This window comes from Ovis aries, chromosome 4, assembly GCF_016772045.2.
Source record: "Ovis aries strain OAR_USU_Benz2616 breed Rambouillet chromosome 4, ARS-UI_Ramb_v3.0, whole genome shotgun sequence".
Taxonomy (NCBI): domain Eukaryota; kingdom Metazoa; phylum Chordata; class Mammalia; order Artiodactyla; family Bovidae; genus Ovis; species Ovis aries.
The window spans coordinates 100,670,792-100,690,379 of record NC_056057.1 but is presented as its reverse complement, the minus strand read 5'-3'; the positions used below and the strand labels follow the sequence as shown (position 1 = coordinate 100,690,379).

Genomic DNA, 19,588 nt, shown 5'->3' with positions numbered 1-19,588 from the left:
TAAGTACCGATACTAGTGTAATCAAATACCGTAACCTTCCTGTCTATCATTCTTCTCTTTTCATTCTGCATCTTTTTCAGGCAGGATCCTTCTTGACAGTGTCTGTCATTTGTGCAGAATTGTTGTACTGTAGGAAATGTTGAGTCACAATTTCTGGGTTTGAATATTTGCTGCCTGCTGCTCCTTGGTAATACTTCAGATGAGCCTCTCGATGCTTCCCCTTTGCATTGATTTGCAGACTACCCTGAGCCTCAGGAACACTCTCCTTGATAAAAAGGGAAATTAAGAGATGTGGGTTATTAAAAGGCTCTTGTCACCTAATGGAGGTTTCCTTCCTGATGTAATGGTGGGGTGCGGGGGTGGGGGGGCGGCACAAAATACTGTAACAGGGACAGAGGGTATTAATCTGAAGCGTTTTGTGTTGGGGATACAAGTATTCATGTTTGTCTTGTCTCAGGAATCACCAAAGTCTTATGTCCTCTGAGTGAGGAGGGTATCCCATATACAGATCTTTTTCATCTTGGAGACAGCTTGTTTTTGCATAGACCTATATTCTGTTCCTATTTAAACAAATTTATAATTTTATGTATCGAATCTCATTCTGATATGGTGATCGTCACATCTTGGATTGTATTTGGGTTTGGCCTGTCAGAAAATGATATGATTAATAAAAATGATAATTTGGGGGTTATACTTTATTCTGAATTATCTTACATTTGTGTTAGGATCTTGGTGTTGTTTTTTTTTTTTTTAATTTGGTAAGTCTAACTTTTGTAAAGTGAATTCATCTAAAGTAAATAGCTGTAATCAAATAGGTCAGTTTTCTTTTTTAAAAAATTTATTCCAAAGTTACATTTGTTTAAATGATGCTTTAAAGGTCTGGGTATTACATAGTCCCTTTACAGTCCCATGTCTATTTAGCACTAGAATAATGTAAGGGCCATTTTTAAGCGTAGCTAATAATAACCACATGGATTGTTGTTAGAGTCAGTTTCTTCAAAACTTGTTCTTATATTTAAATTCTGAGAAGTCCTTGTTAAGTTTATTCACTTTGATAGTAAAGATTATTTATAAATGCAATTCAAATTTAAAAACTTCCTTTTATTTGCACACACATATGTACATATATATATATAAATATATAGGTGGCCATAGAGCAAAACATAAAATTATTATATAGTAAACTACATGAAATTTATTTTATCAAAGCTAAGGAAAAAGTTAAGTCTAAAATCTTTGGGGATTGATAAACTTTGACCCTTTCCATTGATCTTTTTGTACCTACCCATATGTTTATTTTATTAAGAACCTATGCTATTATTTACCTCATTGGTTGCTAACTTTGTAGTACATTATGTAAGAATTTGTAGTAAAAATTTATCTCAGATGCTTTTAAATACACGTCTTTATTCTCATTAAAAGTGTTGTCATTCTAATTAAAGTCATGTTCTGGGTTTATAGCCCCTAGAGAATGCAGAGCAGAAATGTAAAATTTAGATTATCTCTTTGTGACAGCATTTTGTTACTCCCTGAATATAAAAGTAATGTTGCTATTGAAGGAGAGCTGAAAAATATACAAATGCATAAAGAAGAAAGTAAATATTGTATGTGATCTCAATACTCAGACGTTTTTACTAAAATGATTTGGTGTATCTTCCTTGCAGTGTGTGTTTCCTTGTAGTCCTTTTCCTTTCTGTGAATGTATATATACAGAAAATTGCATTGGTTTGTTACATTTTAAAATTTAATACCCATTATTATGAATATTTTCCCATGTTATGAAAACATAATTTTTATGACTGTGTAGTATTCCATTATATGTGAGTATTGCACATTTATTAAACCAATCTCCTACTGGTGTATATTATCTTACGTTCATTTTGGTGCTATTATTTATAACACTGTGATAAATGTTTTTTCATGTAAACATTTTGGTTATAGTTTTGATGCTCTTAAAACTGCTAAGTCAATGATAATGAGTATTTTCCTTGAATTTTTTTCTGCACATTTGCCAAATTTGATAAAAATCTTTCTTGCTTTAATTTATATTTGATTAATATACTGAACTTCTTGTGCACCGTGAATTCATATCTCTTTGCCATGTTTTATTGGTGTATTTAAGTGTTTTCTGTGCAGTATATAGGCTATCTTCCCCCATTAGTTGACCAAGTCTATTTGTTTCAAAATATTTAAGTCTTCTGTGTCACTCAAGAAAGTTGTTTTTGGTCTTTTCCCTGCATTTTAAAATCAAATCTACCATCACTTCTTCCTGTCTAAGAATCTCTAGGAACTAAAAATTAAGCAACAGTATCAGAAAGTGGTATAATCACAATATGAAAACACCTTATTATTTTTAATTTATTGGGCTTTTTTCTTTATATTAGAAGTGAAAATTGGAATTTACCAACGTGTCTTTTCAGCATTTTAACAGTAGTTAGCTGTCTTTAACTTATGTTTTTGTGATCACTTATTAATATAGATTTACTAATATTTTATTAACTTTGCCTTCATATAAAGTATAGTCAGAGCACATTTATAATTGTTTCAATTACAGGAGAGGAGTGTCAGCAACCACAAGTTGTAGGGGAGAAAAGAAAGGGGGGAATTGAAACAGTATACCTATTTAGTAACTTTGGCCAAAATCAGTGCAACTGAACTTTAGCTGGGACCAGAATAGATTTTGACGTGGTTACCTTTGTTTAACATAAGTACATGATAAATGAAGGATTTTTGAGAGCGGGAGGACGGTTTTTTTGTTTTGTTTTGTTTTGTTTATTTAATGCAAGGCACACACACACACACACACACACACACACACACACCCAGGATTTATTAAGGATAGTTGATGGCCTAGGTTACATAGAGTTATTGGTGTTTTGTTTTATTTGGCAAGCTCCTATATCTTGTTTCCTTTGCATGCCAACCCCTGCCAGAGAGTAAGTTTGACTGTCAATATTACTGAACGTCTGCTTTGGTCTCCACTTGTACCTCACCACCATACAGGGTACAGGTAGGGATGAATTTGTAGACAAGTTTTCTTCTTCCCTCAGACAAGACCTGCCAAGTTAGAATGAAGAGCAGTACAACTCTTGCTGTGGTCGTACCTGAGAGAGAGAACATTTTTCTTATTCGAGTTGAGAATTAAACTTTATGGGGACAAAAAGAATGGCCCCTTTTCTTCTTTTCTTGGCATTCCTATGTAGTGAGCAGCAGTTTTAGAAGAATTTCAAGAAAGCAAAACTTGAAAATTTATATATTGAGATTAAACTGAAATGTACTTTTCTCAGTTGTAATTAAGCCAGATTATAAATATTAAGAATATCATAGCTACTAATCATCATGGAACCCCAACATGGTCCCTTGATACACATTAATGTTAGTAAGTGAAATTTTCTATAATATGTCTTATCTCTATCACTTAAATGAATAATTAATTAGAGGGTGTGTATCATTTGTTCTTCACACACATCCCTCCATTATTATGCGTTTGAGAGTATATCAGTCAGATTGGGTTTTGACTGTGGATACGCTGTTTTTCTATTAGTTATTTTGAAATGATGAATAAAAATGTAGAGAAGGGGAAGTAAGGGAGCCATGCAGTAGTGATGCGTAAGGACTGGATATTCTGTTTTTAAGTTCAGGGCTTTGAAATACGTTTATTTACATTGAGGTACTATTTGTGCACCAATCAAGGATTTAGACAGGGTGAAAGTGAAAGTGAAGTCGCTCAGTCGTGTCCAACTCTTTGCAGCCCCTTAGACTGTAGCCTACCAGGCTCCTCTGTCCATGGGATTTTCCAGGCAATAGTTCTGGAGTGGATTGCCATTTCCTTCTGCAGGGGATCTTCCCAACCCAGGGCTCGAACCCAGGTCTCCTGCATTGTAGACAGACGCTTTACCATCTGAGCCACCAGGGAAGTCCTTTAGACAGGGTAGTAGTAGCTAAATGGCTGCTGTATGCCCAGGACAGTGTACAGGTCTAGCTTACCTTGAGGGACAGATTATGAAATGTGCAGATCACGCAAGTCAAGTTTATGACTTGATGTTGTGATTCAGAGAAGACACCATTGAAGGAATTGAGATATTCAGCTTTAGATTCAGGTAGAAAGAAGGTTGAATAAAAATATGATGTCTTCTGTGTTCATTTAGTAGTTCTGTGTGGTAGACATCATTGTTATCTTACTGCTGGCAAGAATACCAAATCTCAGAGAGTTTAGGTAATTTACCAGTATCCTCCACAAATAAGTGATAGACCAGATTCTGACCAAAAGTCTGTCAGTTTTAAGCCCAAGCTCATTCTTCCACTGTGCCATTTCTTAATCTAGAAGAGGCGAAATTTAAGACTGTAACATGAATTAAAAACTCTATCGTGAATCAAACTAAATCAGTTAAACTGTGCCATAACTGTATGTGGTTTGACCCTGAAGATCTCTGGTACTTAAGGCTTATACTCAGGATAAATATAATGGATGTACTATTAATCTCAGGGAAGGTTTAAGCAAAACCTTCCCTAAACCACAGATTGGTGGCAGTAGAGGATAAGCTAAAGAAATGGTGAAAAGAAAATTTCTCTAGAAATTTGTCCATTTTATCACATTGAAGGAAAAGGTGTATTTTTAAAAACTATATGCAGCTATATTTATATTGAAAGTCAAATATTAGCTCTAATAGACTGAAGGCATAATGAGAGTGCCTTATTTATTTAACAGAATGGAAGTAGGCACTGCCTGAATCGTATTCTTCTGTCCTAATATAATTTGGTAAACCCCTGAAATTTAGAAAGGATATGGTCCAGATAATTGTATATAATAGTCTTGAGTAGAATGTATTAAATCATATATAGACTTCTGAATATCTGCAAACTCTGAAATCTTAGGTAAAATTGTGTGTGTTTGTGTGTGTATGTATACTTTTTTGGAGGGAGGATCCATGACCTAAAAATAGTTATAAATTACTGGTGTATGTAGATACCTATAGAGGTGAATTTAAGAGCAGTATAAAGCAGTAATTCTCAAAGTATGGACAAGTGTCATGAAAGGTAGCCTACATTGCTTTTGTAAAGTGGACCCCCCAGTAAGGCATTCTGTCTTTTGAAGTAGGTAAATTATTTACAGTTCTGAACTTTTATTTTTGTATAAAGCTAAGGCTGCTTACTGTTAAATTAAGTAGGTGATAAAGTTTGCTAAAATTGGGTGTTTATATTAAAATTCATGAATTATGAGATTTTTCTGAACTTATTTCTCAGTCTTTCCTTATTTTTCTTAAGAAATCTTACTTAGTCCCATGATATATTTGGATATATAAAGTTACTGCACATGTGCACAAACATACTGGAAAAATAGTCAGCTCTGGTATCTTGCGCCACTGAAGTACAATATTTTCTGAAAGTTTAGAGAGCCATGGTATTTTTTCTGGAGGGTGGTTGTAATAAGTGCAAGGAAAGGAGGGGAAGGGTGGGGATTGGTAGGAATGGGTTAGAGATCGAAGTTTTTGGTGCCTTTATTTCTTAGAAGAAAAGACACGTCAAATATCTTTTTAAGATCAAACTTTATTACTGAAATACAAAATTATAATGAATAGATGGATATTTTACTTTTTGTTTTTGAAAGCTTGCAATAGTCTGTGATGTTTAGGATGGTGGATGTCCATCTTTCAGTTTTAATATTAAGGATAATTAATTTTTTGTGCTTACCAGTAATAAAAGCATTTATTTTCTTTCATATTTGATATGTCTTAGAGTTATGAGAAACTTGCAGTTAGAATCATACTTGCCAACTACAATCAGTCTAGGTTTCCTGAGGCATTTTTTTCTTGCCATGTTAATTGTGTCATGTAACTTAAGATGTGGCCATATTTTACTAGCAAAGTAATTTTAGTGTCAATGTGTATTTGAAGCCCCTGTATCAAAATAAAGTCTTTAAAAGCAAGCTTCCTGTCTGTAACTTAAATTTGTCCTTTGCAGTAGCAAATGTTTATCTCAGTTATTTAAGACTTTGGCGAGCATGAAAAATTAAAGTGAATTATTCTCAACGAATAAGGGAATATTTAGGAGCAGTATAAGTATGTACTTGGGTATATAGTAACACAACAGAAATTTGTAAATGTCCATTATACTGACATTTGCCTTAAATTTTACTTTATGTTCAAAATGCAACAAAAATTAGTACAACCTTGAAGACTATTTTTATCTTTTGAATATGATAAACCAGGAAAATAAACCTCACTATTTTTCTTATCCAACTCCCAGTCCTTGAAAATGATTTTTTCTTTGTTTCTTCTACTACATAATTGCTTGTTTTATGTTATAATTTTTAGAAAGCAGCCAAGAGACTATCTTTAGGAATTTGGTTGGTGTCACCACCAAGGAAATTAAAGGAAATCAAACTCAAAAATTACCCAGTGGGCCAGTTAGAAGCTAGCAAAGTTGGCTGAGTATCTGAAGATCCAGAGAGAGGCACTTTGCAAATAGTTGTGAATTCGGTTTCTTTAACTGTAAAACAGTATTTAAATTTGATGTTAATGATTCCTTCTAGCTCTAAAGCCTAATAATTTCAGAGACTTTGAGGACACTTGATACTTTTTCACTGTATTCCTTTTCCACTAGAACAGTGATCTTCAGACACCAAATATCTCAATTTGGACTGAGTCAGAATCTCCAAGGACAGAATCTAGATATAGACTCTATACTTTAAATAAATAAATATAAATGTTTATATTTTACAAAGCTCCATAGCACCAGATTCCAACTGTTGGGTTAACTGGAAAATATTTAGTCCTGAGAAGTCTGTAATTTCACCATAGATTTCAGAACTATTTAGGACTAGAATTTTTAAAAAAATTTTTAGTGAGACTGTATGAAAACATGTTTACAAATTTTTATCTACAGGGATTTATACACACAGCATTACGTCTAGAAATAATACCTTGATTGTGTAATGAAACCTAACTTCAGTTCAGTTGCTCAGTTGTGTTCCACTCTTTGTGACCCCGTGGACTGTAGCACACCAGGCTTCCTTGCCCATCACCAACTCCCGGAGCTTGCTCAAACTCATGTCCATCGAGTTGGTGATGCCATCCAACCATCTCGTCTTCTGTCATCCCCTTCTCCTCCTGCCTTCAATCTTTCCCAGAATCAGGGTCTTTTCCAATGAGTCAGTTCTTCACATCAGGTAGCCAGAGAATTGGAGTTTCAGCTTCAGCATCAATTCTGATGAATATTCAGGACTGATTTCCTTTAGGATTGACTGCCTTGATCTCCTTGCAGTCCAAGGGACTCTCAAGAGTCTTTTCCAACACCACAGTTCAAAAGCATCAATTCTTTGGCGCTCAGCTTTTTTTATAGTCCAGCTCCCACCTGACTACTGGAAAAACCATAGCTTTGATTAGATGGACCTTTGTCAACAGAGTAATATCTGTTGATTTTAACATGCTGTCTAGGTTGGTCATAGCTTTTCTTGCAAGGAAGGAGCAAGTGTATTTTAATTTCATGGCTGCAGTCATCATCTGCAGTGATTTTGAAGCCCAAGAAAGTAAAGCCTGTCACTGTTTTCATTGTTTCCCCATCTATTTGCCATAAAATGATGGGACTGGATGCCATGATCTTTGTCTTTTGAATGTTGAGTTTTAAATCAGCTTTTTCACTCTTTCATTTTTATCAAGAAGCTTTTCAGTTCCTCTTCACTTTCTTATGTTTCACTTTTTATGAAACCTAACTACCTATTAGAATTTCCTAATCCCACTTGAAACCAGTGCTTATCAGTCAACTGTATGATTCAAGTGTCTTGATTTCTCTCTCTCCATATTGTTACTGGACAAGGATGGTTCCAAGCCTAACATGCTGTTCTTCCACTTCTTAAACCAACTGAACTATGAGTGTAACCACTGCAGCCAGGACCTTGCGTGTTTGTTACTACAGCCCAACTTGCAAAAATTCTGTTGGGACATTCTGGCCTTTCTTGGGGCCATACCTAATCGGCTGAGATGATCTTTGATCTCTTTAATTCTGCTCCAGGCTCAAAGGGCTCAGTCGAAGCAAGGAGAGGAAAACCTCAAAGAACCTGTGGAAAGCCAGCAGCATGAGATTGAATCCTGGACCCTGGAATTAAGGGCTTGATGGAGAAACTGGTAAAATCCATCAGCCAACTGAAATGCCAGCAGGATGTCTTTTGCCTCCAATATAAGAGCCAGACCCAGTGAGGATACCCTTTTTGGACCCCTGTCAGACCATACAGCAGCAGCTTTTTTAGGAAATTCTCAGTGAACTGGCTTAAAGGAGTAAGGAGGCGTTGGATGCATCCAAAGGACTACTGGGCCAATTACCCTAATTAAAGTATTGCTGTTGAAGTGGAGGCATGGATTGTCCAGCAGCACAACGCCTGCAGAGCAGTGCCCATGGACCATTGGCTGGATTGGCTGGAGAAATGTTCACAGCTAAGCTGTTGTTTCACCTGAAGAAGCTGATGGAATTGAGTTGCTCAGTTATATATCAGGATGACCCTCTGACCCAAGGGGCGGACCTCTGAAAGGTCCCATACAGAGAGTTGCTTTTACGTCTGTTCCACAAAGCCTCTGTGGTAGAAACCCAGCTGTGCAATGCCTGAACTCCCCATTGGCCCCTCATCCTCAAGGCTGGGAGGAAGTTTACTGTTCAAACAAGGCTGCTGAAGAGATTCCAGGAAGGCTGTGGGTCACTGACTGTGGAAGTCTCCACTGACTGTGGAAGTCTCCACTGACTGTGGAAGTCTCCACTGACTGTAATCTTCCTCAATTATAGTCCTCCCTTGGTATTCATGGAGATTGGTTCCTTAGGATGCCAAAATCCTCGAAGGCTCAAGTCCCTTCTATAAAATGGTGTGGTATTTGCACATAACCTACACACATCCTCGTGTATACTTTAAATCATCTCTAGATTACTTAAGATACCTAATGCAGTGTAAATGTTAGGCGAATAGTTGCTGGCGCAAGAGAAATCCAAGTTTGCTTTTTGGAACTTTTCTGGAATTTTTCTCCTCTGAATATTCTTGAATTTGAATAGGTGGAACCCATGGATGTTGATGACCAGCTGTACAAAGTTTATAGAAGTTCAACCTTCTGACTTCAAACCAGAAAACTTTGTGCCCCAAGAAGAAGCAGAGTCAGATTTTAATTTGGGTCTTTGGCTCCCTGACTCCGGAGCAGTGTTCAGGTGGTTCTGGAAAGGGCAACAGTAGGGGACTGCTGGGTGCAACAGGAAGTGCACATTATCAGCTTCATGGTCGGATACAACTACCAGGATCTGAAGCAGGAGCTGAAAACAGACACCCTCTCTTTGATGATTGTTTCTAATGTGAACCTACTCTTGATTGCCTGGTCCTTGATTCTTTGGTTCAGTCTGGTCAGTTCAGACCCCTAGAATCAGCAGTTCTTTTCCAGCACTGCCAGGGATGCCAGCTTCTGAAGACCATCTGTGGCACCTTTCTGCTGTACTTCAGTGAATCATTGGAAGGGGGCATTATCTGCTCCTGGTTGAATGATGATGAAGTGCAGCAGGAATGTACTCCCGTCATTCTTGCTAGCTGAAGTCATCAACTACTAACAACCTCTTTGAGGAGAACTTACCTGAGAACCTGCTGTACTTCTCTACTCCTGAAGCCCGAGGGATGAGGCTTTTGGGTGCAATTATAGGAGGAAGTTAATTTTCAGGAACAGAGGAAATACCTGAAACATAGGCTCATTGTGGTCTCTAAGAGACAAGTGGATGAGCTAAAACAACCACTAGAGCCAGAACTGGAATCATTAGGGGGGAGCCCAGACTGGCACAGGGGGCCAGAGCTAAGCCTGAAGTTAGAGTCACTGCTTGAGCAGGGCTGGAGCAGTAGAGTGTACTCTAGGCATGATATCACAAAGAAAGCCAGAACCAAACCCAGGACCTGAACTGGAGCTGGAGCTTGTTCTAGAGTCATTCCCATGGAACCCTAAGAAATAGGTCTCTATCTTCATTAGTAAATATGATATTTATATTTGCTTTCCTTTCTTAACTTTCTTGGCATGATAATGGGTGGATGTATGTTGAAAAATTTATTAGTATGACAGAGCTTAATGAAGAAGGAATTTGGACACCTGATCCCAGGAGAGTTGTGAGAACTTTTACTGGTTAGTGGTAACTCTGAGATACATGTTTTCTGTTCAGCCATCAGAGTGCAAGAAGTGTACATTTATTGCAGTTAGACTTGGGAAATGTACTTTTTCTTTCTGTTGAGTTTATACATTCATTTGCAAGGACTCCCCCATCTTTATTTTCCGTTTTGACACTGATAGTTGAGCTTACTATAGCAGGTTTAATTATAATTGACTCATGTTTTTTACATAACAAGAAACTTTTTTTTTTTACAACCCACATAACAAAAAACTTTCTAGTTATATCGTTATTCCTAAAGTTGTCATCTATTATTCCTTGAATTTGTTAATTAGTCTTAAGATAAATTGAAGAATATACTAAAATTGAATGGGACTTAAGCTTACTAAATCTTGCCCTGATCCTGATTTTTCAGTAGCTGTCTTTGAATTGATGACACTGATATAAAGATTTTGGTCTAGAGATCTTTGATAAGACCTTCCCAGATGAAGTGTTAAGTATTTGTGAATCAGTGTTTATGAAACGGCAGTTGGTATGGTGGGGAAGATGCTATAAATTATTCTAATTAGTTGTAATCCAGAAACAGTCTCAAGGTTTAATTCTGAATGCTATAATATTTTCATATAGTACCCTTGACATTAGCAAGATTGACCTCATCTAAGTTGAAAATTATTATTTAGTGCTTTCTAATGGTGATAATTGAGGAGGTGAACCAAGATGAAGACACTGAAATTTTCTTTTGTGATATCTTGCTCTCATCTTTCTGTTTCTATGACTACTCCTTCCTCTCGTTTTTAAGCCCTTATTCCCTATTGCAAGAACAGTGCAAATGTGGGGAAGGTGACAGAGTAGGTAGCACCAGGAACCAACCTCTCCACCTGGACAGCAATTGCCCTTGCAGAATCTGTCTAATGAAACTGTTCTTGAACTCTTGAGGTCTTTTGAAGTCTTGCAACTTTCAGGGAAAGACTTGGCAGTTAATTTTGGTCAACTTCCACTCAGCACAGTAGCCTCCCACCTCCATCCCCAGCCACATGGCAGGTGTTGTGTACATGTTCCTAGAGCAGCTTGCCTATAGCTGGTGGAAGACAGGATGGACAAAGTGGACCATGTCCTCAGATACTGAGGATTTCTGCTTTGATTACTGATCATGGCTTCTGATTACAGGTGCAGACAGAGAGGCAGGCAAGCATTGTTGTAACTCCTCTCATAGTTACAAGTCCCTTCCTCTGACTGAAGTGATTTCCGGAAAATTTGATGGACTAATACCCACTTACCATACTCCTTTAATTTTTGCTTTTTCTCCTTTTGGGACCTCGGCATAAAAGACTAGGACATTAAAAAACAGCTACATATAAGGAAAAAATTAGAAAGTTACTCTGCATGTCCAAGGAAGGCTCAAAAAAGACCTGAGAAGACCTTAAGTTTACAGCTAAGACTAATTCTCTGTACAGAGATAGCCTGCAACAATTGAAAAAAAAAAAAAAACAAACACAAACACAGCAACTGGTAACAAAAAGAGCAAACACTGGGGAAAGGGGAGAATCTGATTTCCAGAGGTACCATGTTACTAGATAGATTCAAATGAACAGCGTTAAACAAAAAAATCAGAAGGCATACAAAGAAACAGAAAAGACTGATCCATTCAAAAGAAAATAATAAATCAACAGAAACTGTCTTTGGAAAAGACCTAAATGGCAGATATTCTGGACAGTCTTTAAAGTAACTCTTACAGATTCTTAAAGAATTAAGGAAAGATGTGGAGAAAGAAAAGTGATGCATGAAGAAAAATGGAAGCATCAATAAAAGGTAGACAAATTTAAAAGAAACTGAAAAAAAAAATTCTGGAGCTGAAAAGTACAATGATTGAAACAAAAAATACTCTAGAGGATTCAAAGACAGATTTGAGAAGACGAAAGAAAGAATCAGCAAACTTAAAGAGAGGGTGATGGAAATTATCTAGTCTGAGGAACACACAAAGATTGAGGAAAGGTGAACAGCCTAAGGGACTTATAGGATTCCAGGGGACCAGCAGGTGCATTATTGGAGTTCAGAGGAGAAGAGATAAAGATGCAGAGACAATATTTGAAGAGATAACAACTGAAGACTTCCCAAGTCTGCTGAGTATAGCATCCAAGAAGCTTAACAAATTCTAATTAAGGTGAATTCAGAGACCCACAGTGAGATACTTGAGACAGTATAATCAGAGAGGGCAAAGGACAAAAGAGAATCTTGCAAGTAGCAGGAGAAGCAAATCATCACATAGAAGGGAATCTTAATCAGCAGATTGCTTATTAGAAACTTTGGAGGCCAGAAGGCACTGGGCTGATAGACTCGAAGTGCTATAAAGAAAATATATATATACACCAACCAAGAGTCTTCTGTCTAGAAAAACTGTTCTCAAAGAGTGAGGGAGACACTAAGATACTGCCAAATAAACAGAAGCTAAGGGAATTCAGAACCTTTAAACCTGCCCTGCAAGAAAAACTCAAGGAGTCTTGCAAGATGAAATAAAAAGATTGAGCAGTACCCCAGGGCTGTATGGAGAAATAAAGATCTCAGTAAAAGTAAACCTAGTGTTATAACAATGGTTTGTAACTATGCTTTTTTCTTCCTGTAGACCTTAAGAGCAGTATGTTTAAGGTCCAGTACTTTAGTATAAAAGCTGATATTACCCTGCTTTGTGACTTCAAATCTTGTTTTCTACGTAATTTAAGAAACTGCATTCAGAAGAATTATTGGGGGCACACAGTGTGTGAAGATACACTTTTGTGACATCAGTAACCAAAAGGGCTAGGGAAGGAGCTATGAATCTTGGTATATTGTTAAAGTTAAGTTAGTGTAAGTTTAAGGTAGACTGTTGTGACTTTAGGATATTAAATATAATTCCCATGATAGCAACAAAGAACTCTAGAATATACACAAAAGGAAGTAAGAAACATTTCACTACAGAAAAATAAGCTAAACATAAGATAATAATGCAATAAACGAGGGGGGAGGCTATAAGACATATAGAAAACAAATGGCATGATGACATAAATAATTTCTTACTGCCAGTTATGTTAAATGTAAATGAGTTCAGTTCTCCATTCAAAAGAGATTGGCAAAATGGATAAAAATACATAGTCCAGCTATATGCTGTCTATGAGAGGCTCACTTTTGACCCAAAGTCACAAACAGGCTGAAACTGAAAGAATGGGAAAAGATATTCCATGCAAATAGGAATCAAAAAAGATTAAAGGTGGCTCTACTAATATCCCATGGACAGAGAAACCTGGCAGGCTACAGTCCATGGAGTCACAAAAGAGTCAGACACCACTAGCAACTAAACAAAAACTACTTCTAATATCAGACAAGATAGACTTTAAATAAAAAAGATTAATGAGACAAAAAGGACATTATATATTAATAAAAGCTTCAGTACAGCAAGAAGATAGAACAGTGATAAACATTTACACACTTAGTGACCAAAATATGTGAAGCAAAACCTGACAGAATTGAAGGGAGAAATAGTTCTGCAATCCTAGCTAGAGACTTAAGTACCCCACCCATAATAATGGATAAAACAACCAGACAAAAGATAAGGAAAGGATTTAAACAACACAAACATATACAGAACACTAGGTACAGTATTCTGTATTTGTGTTGTTGTTCAACAATAGAATACACATTCTTCTCAAATGTACATGGGACATTTTCCAAGATAGACCATATGTTAGGCCACAAATCAAGTCTCAGTAGATTTAAAAAGATGAATATACAAAGTATATTTTCTGACCACAGTGGCATAAAGTTAGAAATCATTAACAAAGGAAACCTAGAAAATTCATAAGTGTGGAAATTAACACTTGAACAACTAATGGGTTCAAAAAGACATCTCAAGGAAATTAGAAAATACTTAGATGAATCAAAATGAAAACAGCATACTGAGACTTCTGGGAAGGAGCAAAAGTGGTGCTAAGGGGGAAATTTATAGCTCTAAGTGCTATATTATATTGAAAAATAAAAAATCCCAAGTCAACAATCTGACCTCACAGTTCAAGGAACTGGAAAGTGAACAAATAAGCCCAAAGCTAGCAGAAGGAAGAAAATAAGATTAGAGCAGAGATAAGTGAAATAGAGTATAGAAAAACAATGGAGAAAATTGAGGAAACCAAAAGTTGGCTCTTCAAAAATATCAACAAAACTGACAAAACTTTAGCTAGGTGAACTGAGAAAAAAAGAATGTCTCAAATTACTAACATAAGAAAATGAAGTGGGAACATTGCTACAAATTCTCCAGAAATAAATATGAAAGTACTGTAGACAGTTGTACACCAGCAAATTGAATAACCTAGATGAAATGACTCCAAGAAACACAAAACCTACCATGACTGTGTTACAAAGAAATAGAAAGCATGAATATAACCAGTTAGCATGTTGAATTAGTAATTAAAAACTTCCCACCAAAGAAAAGTTCTGGACCTAATGGCTTGATTGTTGAATTCTACCAAGTATTTAAGGGAGAACTAATAGCAGTCTTTTTCAAGCTTTTCCCCAAAATTGAAGAGAAGAGAATGATTCCTAATTAATTCTATGAGACCAACATCACCCTGATAACCAAAGCCAAAGACACTGTAAGAAAACTTCAAACTCCTAATGAACACTGATGCACATATCTTTAATAGAATGCTCACAGAGGTCAGCACATTGAACAGGGTAAATGCCAAGACCAGGTATGATTTATCCCTGGAATGCAAGGATGGTACAATATGCCGTATCAACAGAATGTAGGTTAAAAGCCATACGATCCTCTCAATTGATGCAGAAGGAGCATCAGACACAAACACTCCTGTGACAAAAACAGTTAACAACCTAGAAACAGGAAGCCACTTTGGCATAATAAGAGCCATATATGAAAACCAAAGTGAACATCATACTCTATGGTGGCAAGATTGAAAGCTTTTCCTGAGACAAGGAACAAGGCAAGAATGGGATGCCTGCTTCCACTACTTCTCTTCAACATAGTATTGCATTTTCTAGCCATAGCAATTAGCCAAGAAAAAGAAGAGGCATTTAAATTGGAAAAGAATATGTAAAGTTATCTCTTTGCAGATGGTATGGCTTTATACGTAGAAAATCCTAATGATTACACACAGAGAGACACACATAACACACCTGTTAAAACTGATAAATGAATTCAGCAGTGTAGCAGTATATGAAGTTAACATACAAAAATCATTTGCATTTCTATACATGAGCAGTGAACAATCTGAAATGAAATTACAAAAGCAAGTTCATTCACAATAAGAAAAGAATAAAATACATGGCTGAAGTGACTTAGCACACATGCACACATGCAAGACTTGTATAAGAATATGAAACATTGCTGAAAGAAATTTAAGAAGACACATAAATAAATGAAAAGACCAATGTTTATGGCTTGGGATACTTCATATTAAAATGTCAGTTCTACCCAAAGCTGTCTACAGATCCCAGTCGTGTCAAAAATCCCAGAGTTTTTAACAGATGAAAAATCCATCCTAAATTCATACAGAGTCTCAAGGGACAAATAGCCAATATAATCTTGAATAGAAGAATAAAACTGGAGGACCCATACTCCCTGATTTCAAAATTATACAAAGCTGCATTAATCAAAATAGTATGATATCGACGTAAAGATAGTCTACAGACCAGTGAAATAGAGAGCTCATAAATATTAACTCATAAATAGCTAAATCATTTTTGACAAGGTCACTAAGACTAGACTGCTGAGGATAGGACAATCTTTTCAACAAATGGTTCTGGGAAAACTGGATATTCACATGCAAAAGGGTAAAGTCGGTTGCCTGCCTAACACCATATTCAAAGATCAATTCAAAATGGATCTAGCACCTAAATTTAAGACCTTAAACACCCCCTTGCCCCCCAGAAAACCTTAAGAGAAAATGTAGGATAAACCTGATGACATTGAATTTGGTAGTGATTTCCTGGATATAACACCAAAAACACAGGTAACAAAAGAAAAAATAGATAAATTGGACTTCATGAAAAGTTAAAAATATTACGAATCAAAAGACCCTATCCACAAGTCACAGAATGGGAGAATATATTTGCAAATCGTAAATCTTTTAAGGATTATTAACCAAAATATGTAGAGAACTCCTAAAACTGAACAGCAAAAAATGTCAAATTCAAATATGGGCAAAGGACTTGAATAGACATTTTCCCAAAGAAGATTTGTGGATGGCCACTAAGCATATGAAAAGATGAACATCACTAGTCATTATGAATATACAACTGAAAATTACAGTGAGATACCTCCTCATACCCATTCTCCTCACACTTGCTATAGCTACCATCAAAAAAGCAGAAAGCAAGTGTTTGAAGAAATGTGGGGATATTGGAGCCCTTGTGTACTGTTGGTGAGAATTTAAAATGGTACAGCCTTTGTGGGAGAAAATATGGCAGTTCCTCAAAAAATTTCAAAATAAAATTACCATATGATCCACCAATTCTACTTCTATATATAAATGTAAAAGAATTGAAAGCTGTATATTGAAGCGGTATTTGTACACTGTGTCATAGCAGCATTACCCACAGTAGCTTGAATGTAGAAGCAATTTCAGTGTCCATGGATGGATGAATGGACAAACAAAATATGGTACATATATACAATATAATAGTATTTGGCCTAAAAAAGGAAGGAAATTCTGCTGTATATTACAGCATCATGAACTTTGAGAACATTATTGTTTATGAAATAAGCTAGTCACAAAAAAAATAAATACTCTGTGATTACACTTTATACACAAGGCATTTAGAGTAGTCAGAGTCATCAAAACAAAGTACATAGTAGATACTGGAAATTGGAAAAATAGTTGTTGTTCATTGGGTATAGAATTTCATTTTTATAAAATTCAAAGTTATGGGAATGGATGTTAGTGATAGTTGTACAGCAAGGTGTATTTAATACCACTGAAGTGTATTAATCTTTCTAAAACGTTGCTTTATTTGTATTATTTTTGTGCTCAAAAAAATTTCCTTTGGCCTCTATGTCTTTCTCTTACCTCCCATTGCTAAAATCATCCTGTATGTGAGCTAAACTAATTACCTTTCTCTCAACCTTTTCTACAACCTTCTGGTTCTTGAAATTCTTGCTAATCCTGTCTTTAATGCTGTCTGCCACCCCTCCCCCACTTCTCTTCCTTCTAACGTGTAAATATTTTTTCAGGGCCTAGTTAAATTTGAACTTCCCTAGGAAACTTTTCCCAGTTGCCCCTCTTGGAGTGGCTTCTCTTTCTTCTAAAGATTTATGGCACTTAGTGTTTAAACAGTTCATTTAATAGTTGACACTGACTGATATTTCTTGTGCACCTGTCTTGTTGCCCAACTACCTCTAAATTTGGTGGGCCCAGAACTATATCTTAAAATTATTAGGATTACCCTCTTGACAATAATATGAATTCATTTATTGATATACTGTGAATAATAAGTAAAGGTGTTCTTCAAGTAAAGTTCAGACTTCTCAGTCAGATTTAAGAGTATCTGGCAGTGTTTCTGTAGAAGATGCACTTGATATTCAGATTGGGTACTAGTTCTTATGAAATTATTGCAAAGCGATCAAATATGTTTCCAGTAAGTTGTTGGTTTGTCAGGTGACTTTATATGTTTCCAGGCAATAAAATAATTGTCAGTTATTTGGAATCTTAAGTTTTTTGACTATAGTATTATATCAGAAGTAAGTATTAGTTATATGAGTGCCAAAACTTTTGTTCATGTGCTGGATTAAAGTTTGATATAGAAATTGCTTGCTTGGGCAGTGTTGTAATGTTTATAAAGATTTTTGTTTAAGTCAGATGAGTTAAAATGGACTTGAAGTTAGATCTGTGTTACTTTACTATGATACTGCTTTTTCTCTTACGGAAATCAAATTTTACTGCTTTTGTTTGAGGCATGAAAGTTTCTTTCTGTTTGTCATGTGTGGTGTGTATGTGTTTATGTGTGTATATGTATACACTTACATATGCCTTCTCTTAAAGTTATGATTAGGCTATTGAAGTATTAAAAATGTATTGATTTTAAGAACCTGTAGATGACATTTCAGTAACTTTTATGCCCTCTGTTAAGCACCTAGAAAAGTAGAATTTTTTCAGAATTTTAATGGGGAATATGTTTATCATGGGCATAAACTAAATAATGGATTAGTATACGTCCCCCCCGCCCCCCAAACTGTGGTTTCACTTGTCGTTTTTGGAGAGTCTCGTATTAGACTGTAAGTCGCTCAAGGATAGAGATTTTATCTTACACTTTGTGTCCCCAACATCTAACCTAATATTTTGCATCGGAGTGCTTCAGTAAATGTTAAGATGAAAAAATGTCTATTTTTCAGGCTTTGGTTGTAGGAGAATAAATTTACTCTGATTTTTATTTTTTTGCAGCCCTATTGACAAACCTTCTGATTCTCTCAGCATAGGGAATGGTGATAATTCTCAGCAGGTAAGATTGTGATACTGTATTCCCTTATTTACCTGCCATCTGCTGAAATAAGTCCTTCTATGCAAGTGAATTTTCTAGATAGTGAAAAATACTTTAAATATTTAAACAATTTAAAAACACTTTTAGTGAACATCTTTGTTAAATGTATAGTAATTAGCCGTCTTTTTCTCCATAGAATAGAGCATAATGTAACTCTTTCTTGATGATGCAGAAGTACCATTATGACCACATGTTACAGTTACTGTTCATTGTTCAAGTCCCTAAGTCATGTCCGACTCTCTGCGACCCCACGGACTGCAGCACTCTAGGCTTCTCCATCCTGGAGTTTGCTCAAAGTCATGTCCATTGAGTCAGTGATGCCATCCAACCATCTCATCCTCTCTTGTCCCCTTCTCCTCGTGCCCTCAATCTTTCCCAGCATCAGGGTCTTTTCCAGTGAGTCGGCTCTTCACATATTGGAGCTTCAGCTTCAGCTTCAGTCCTTCCAGTGAATATGTATTTAGGGTTGATTTCCTTTAGGATTGACTGGTTTGAGCTCCTTGCAGTCTAAGGGACTCTCAAGAGTCTTCTCAAGCACCACAGTTTGAAAGCATCAATACTTTAGTGTTCAGCCTTCTTTATGGTCCAACTCTCACATCTGTACATGACTACTGGAAAAACCATAGCTTTGACTGTTTGGACCCTTGGCAGCCGAGTAATGTCTCTGCTTTTTCATACGCTGTGTAGGTTTGTCATAGCATTTCTTCCAAGGAAAATTTTAATTTCATGGCTGTAGTCACCATCTGTAGTGATTTTGGAGCCCGAGAAAATAAAATATGTTACTCTGCTATGTACCAATACATCAGTGTCCTTAGAATCCCTGATATTCTTTGTCTTTTTGACCTTACATGAAATGGTCCCAGACTAACATGCCTTCTGCATTCTTAATTTTGAGTTGTTTCTCTGTCCTGTGCTCCCCTGTCCCTTGTTGTCAACTTGAACTTTCTTTTTTTTTTTT

The 19,588-nt window shown here is 36.2% G+C and overlaps 1 protein-coding gene and 1 pseudogene across 6 annotated transcripts in view; both read left to right on the top strand.

Moving 5' to 3' along the window:
* Positions 1–19,588, top strand: part of CNOT4 (CCR4-NOT transcription complex subunit 4) — a 152,219-nt gene that overhangs the window by 99,269 nt on the left and 33,362 nt on the right. For all 6 annotated transcript variants that reach the window (XM_027968840.3, XM_027968837.3, XM_027968839.3 and 3 more), the window contains exon 8: positions 18,534–18,591. In XM_027968840.3, coding sequence (XP_027824641.1) covers positions 18,534–18,591 — 58 coding nt within the window. The remainder of the gene's footprint in view (positions 1–18,533; positions 18,592–19,588) is intronic.
* LOC132659709 (signal transducer and activator of transcription 2-like) lies at positions 6–16,880 on the top strand (annotated as a pseudogene).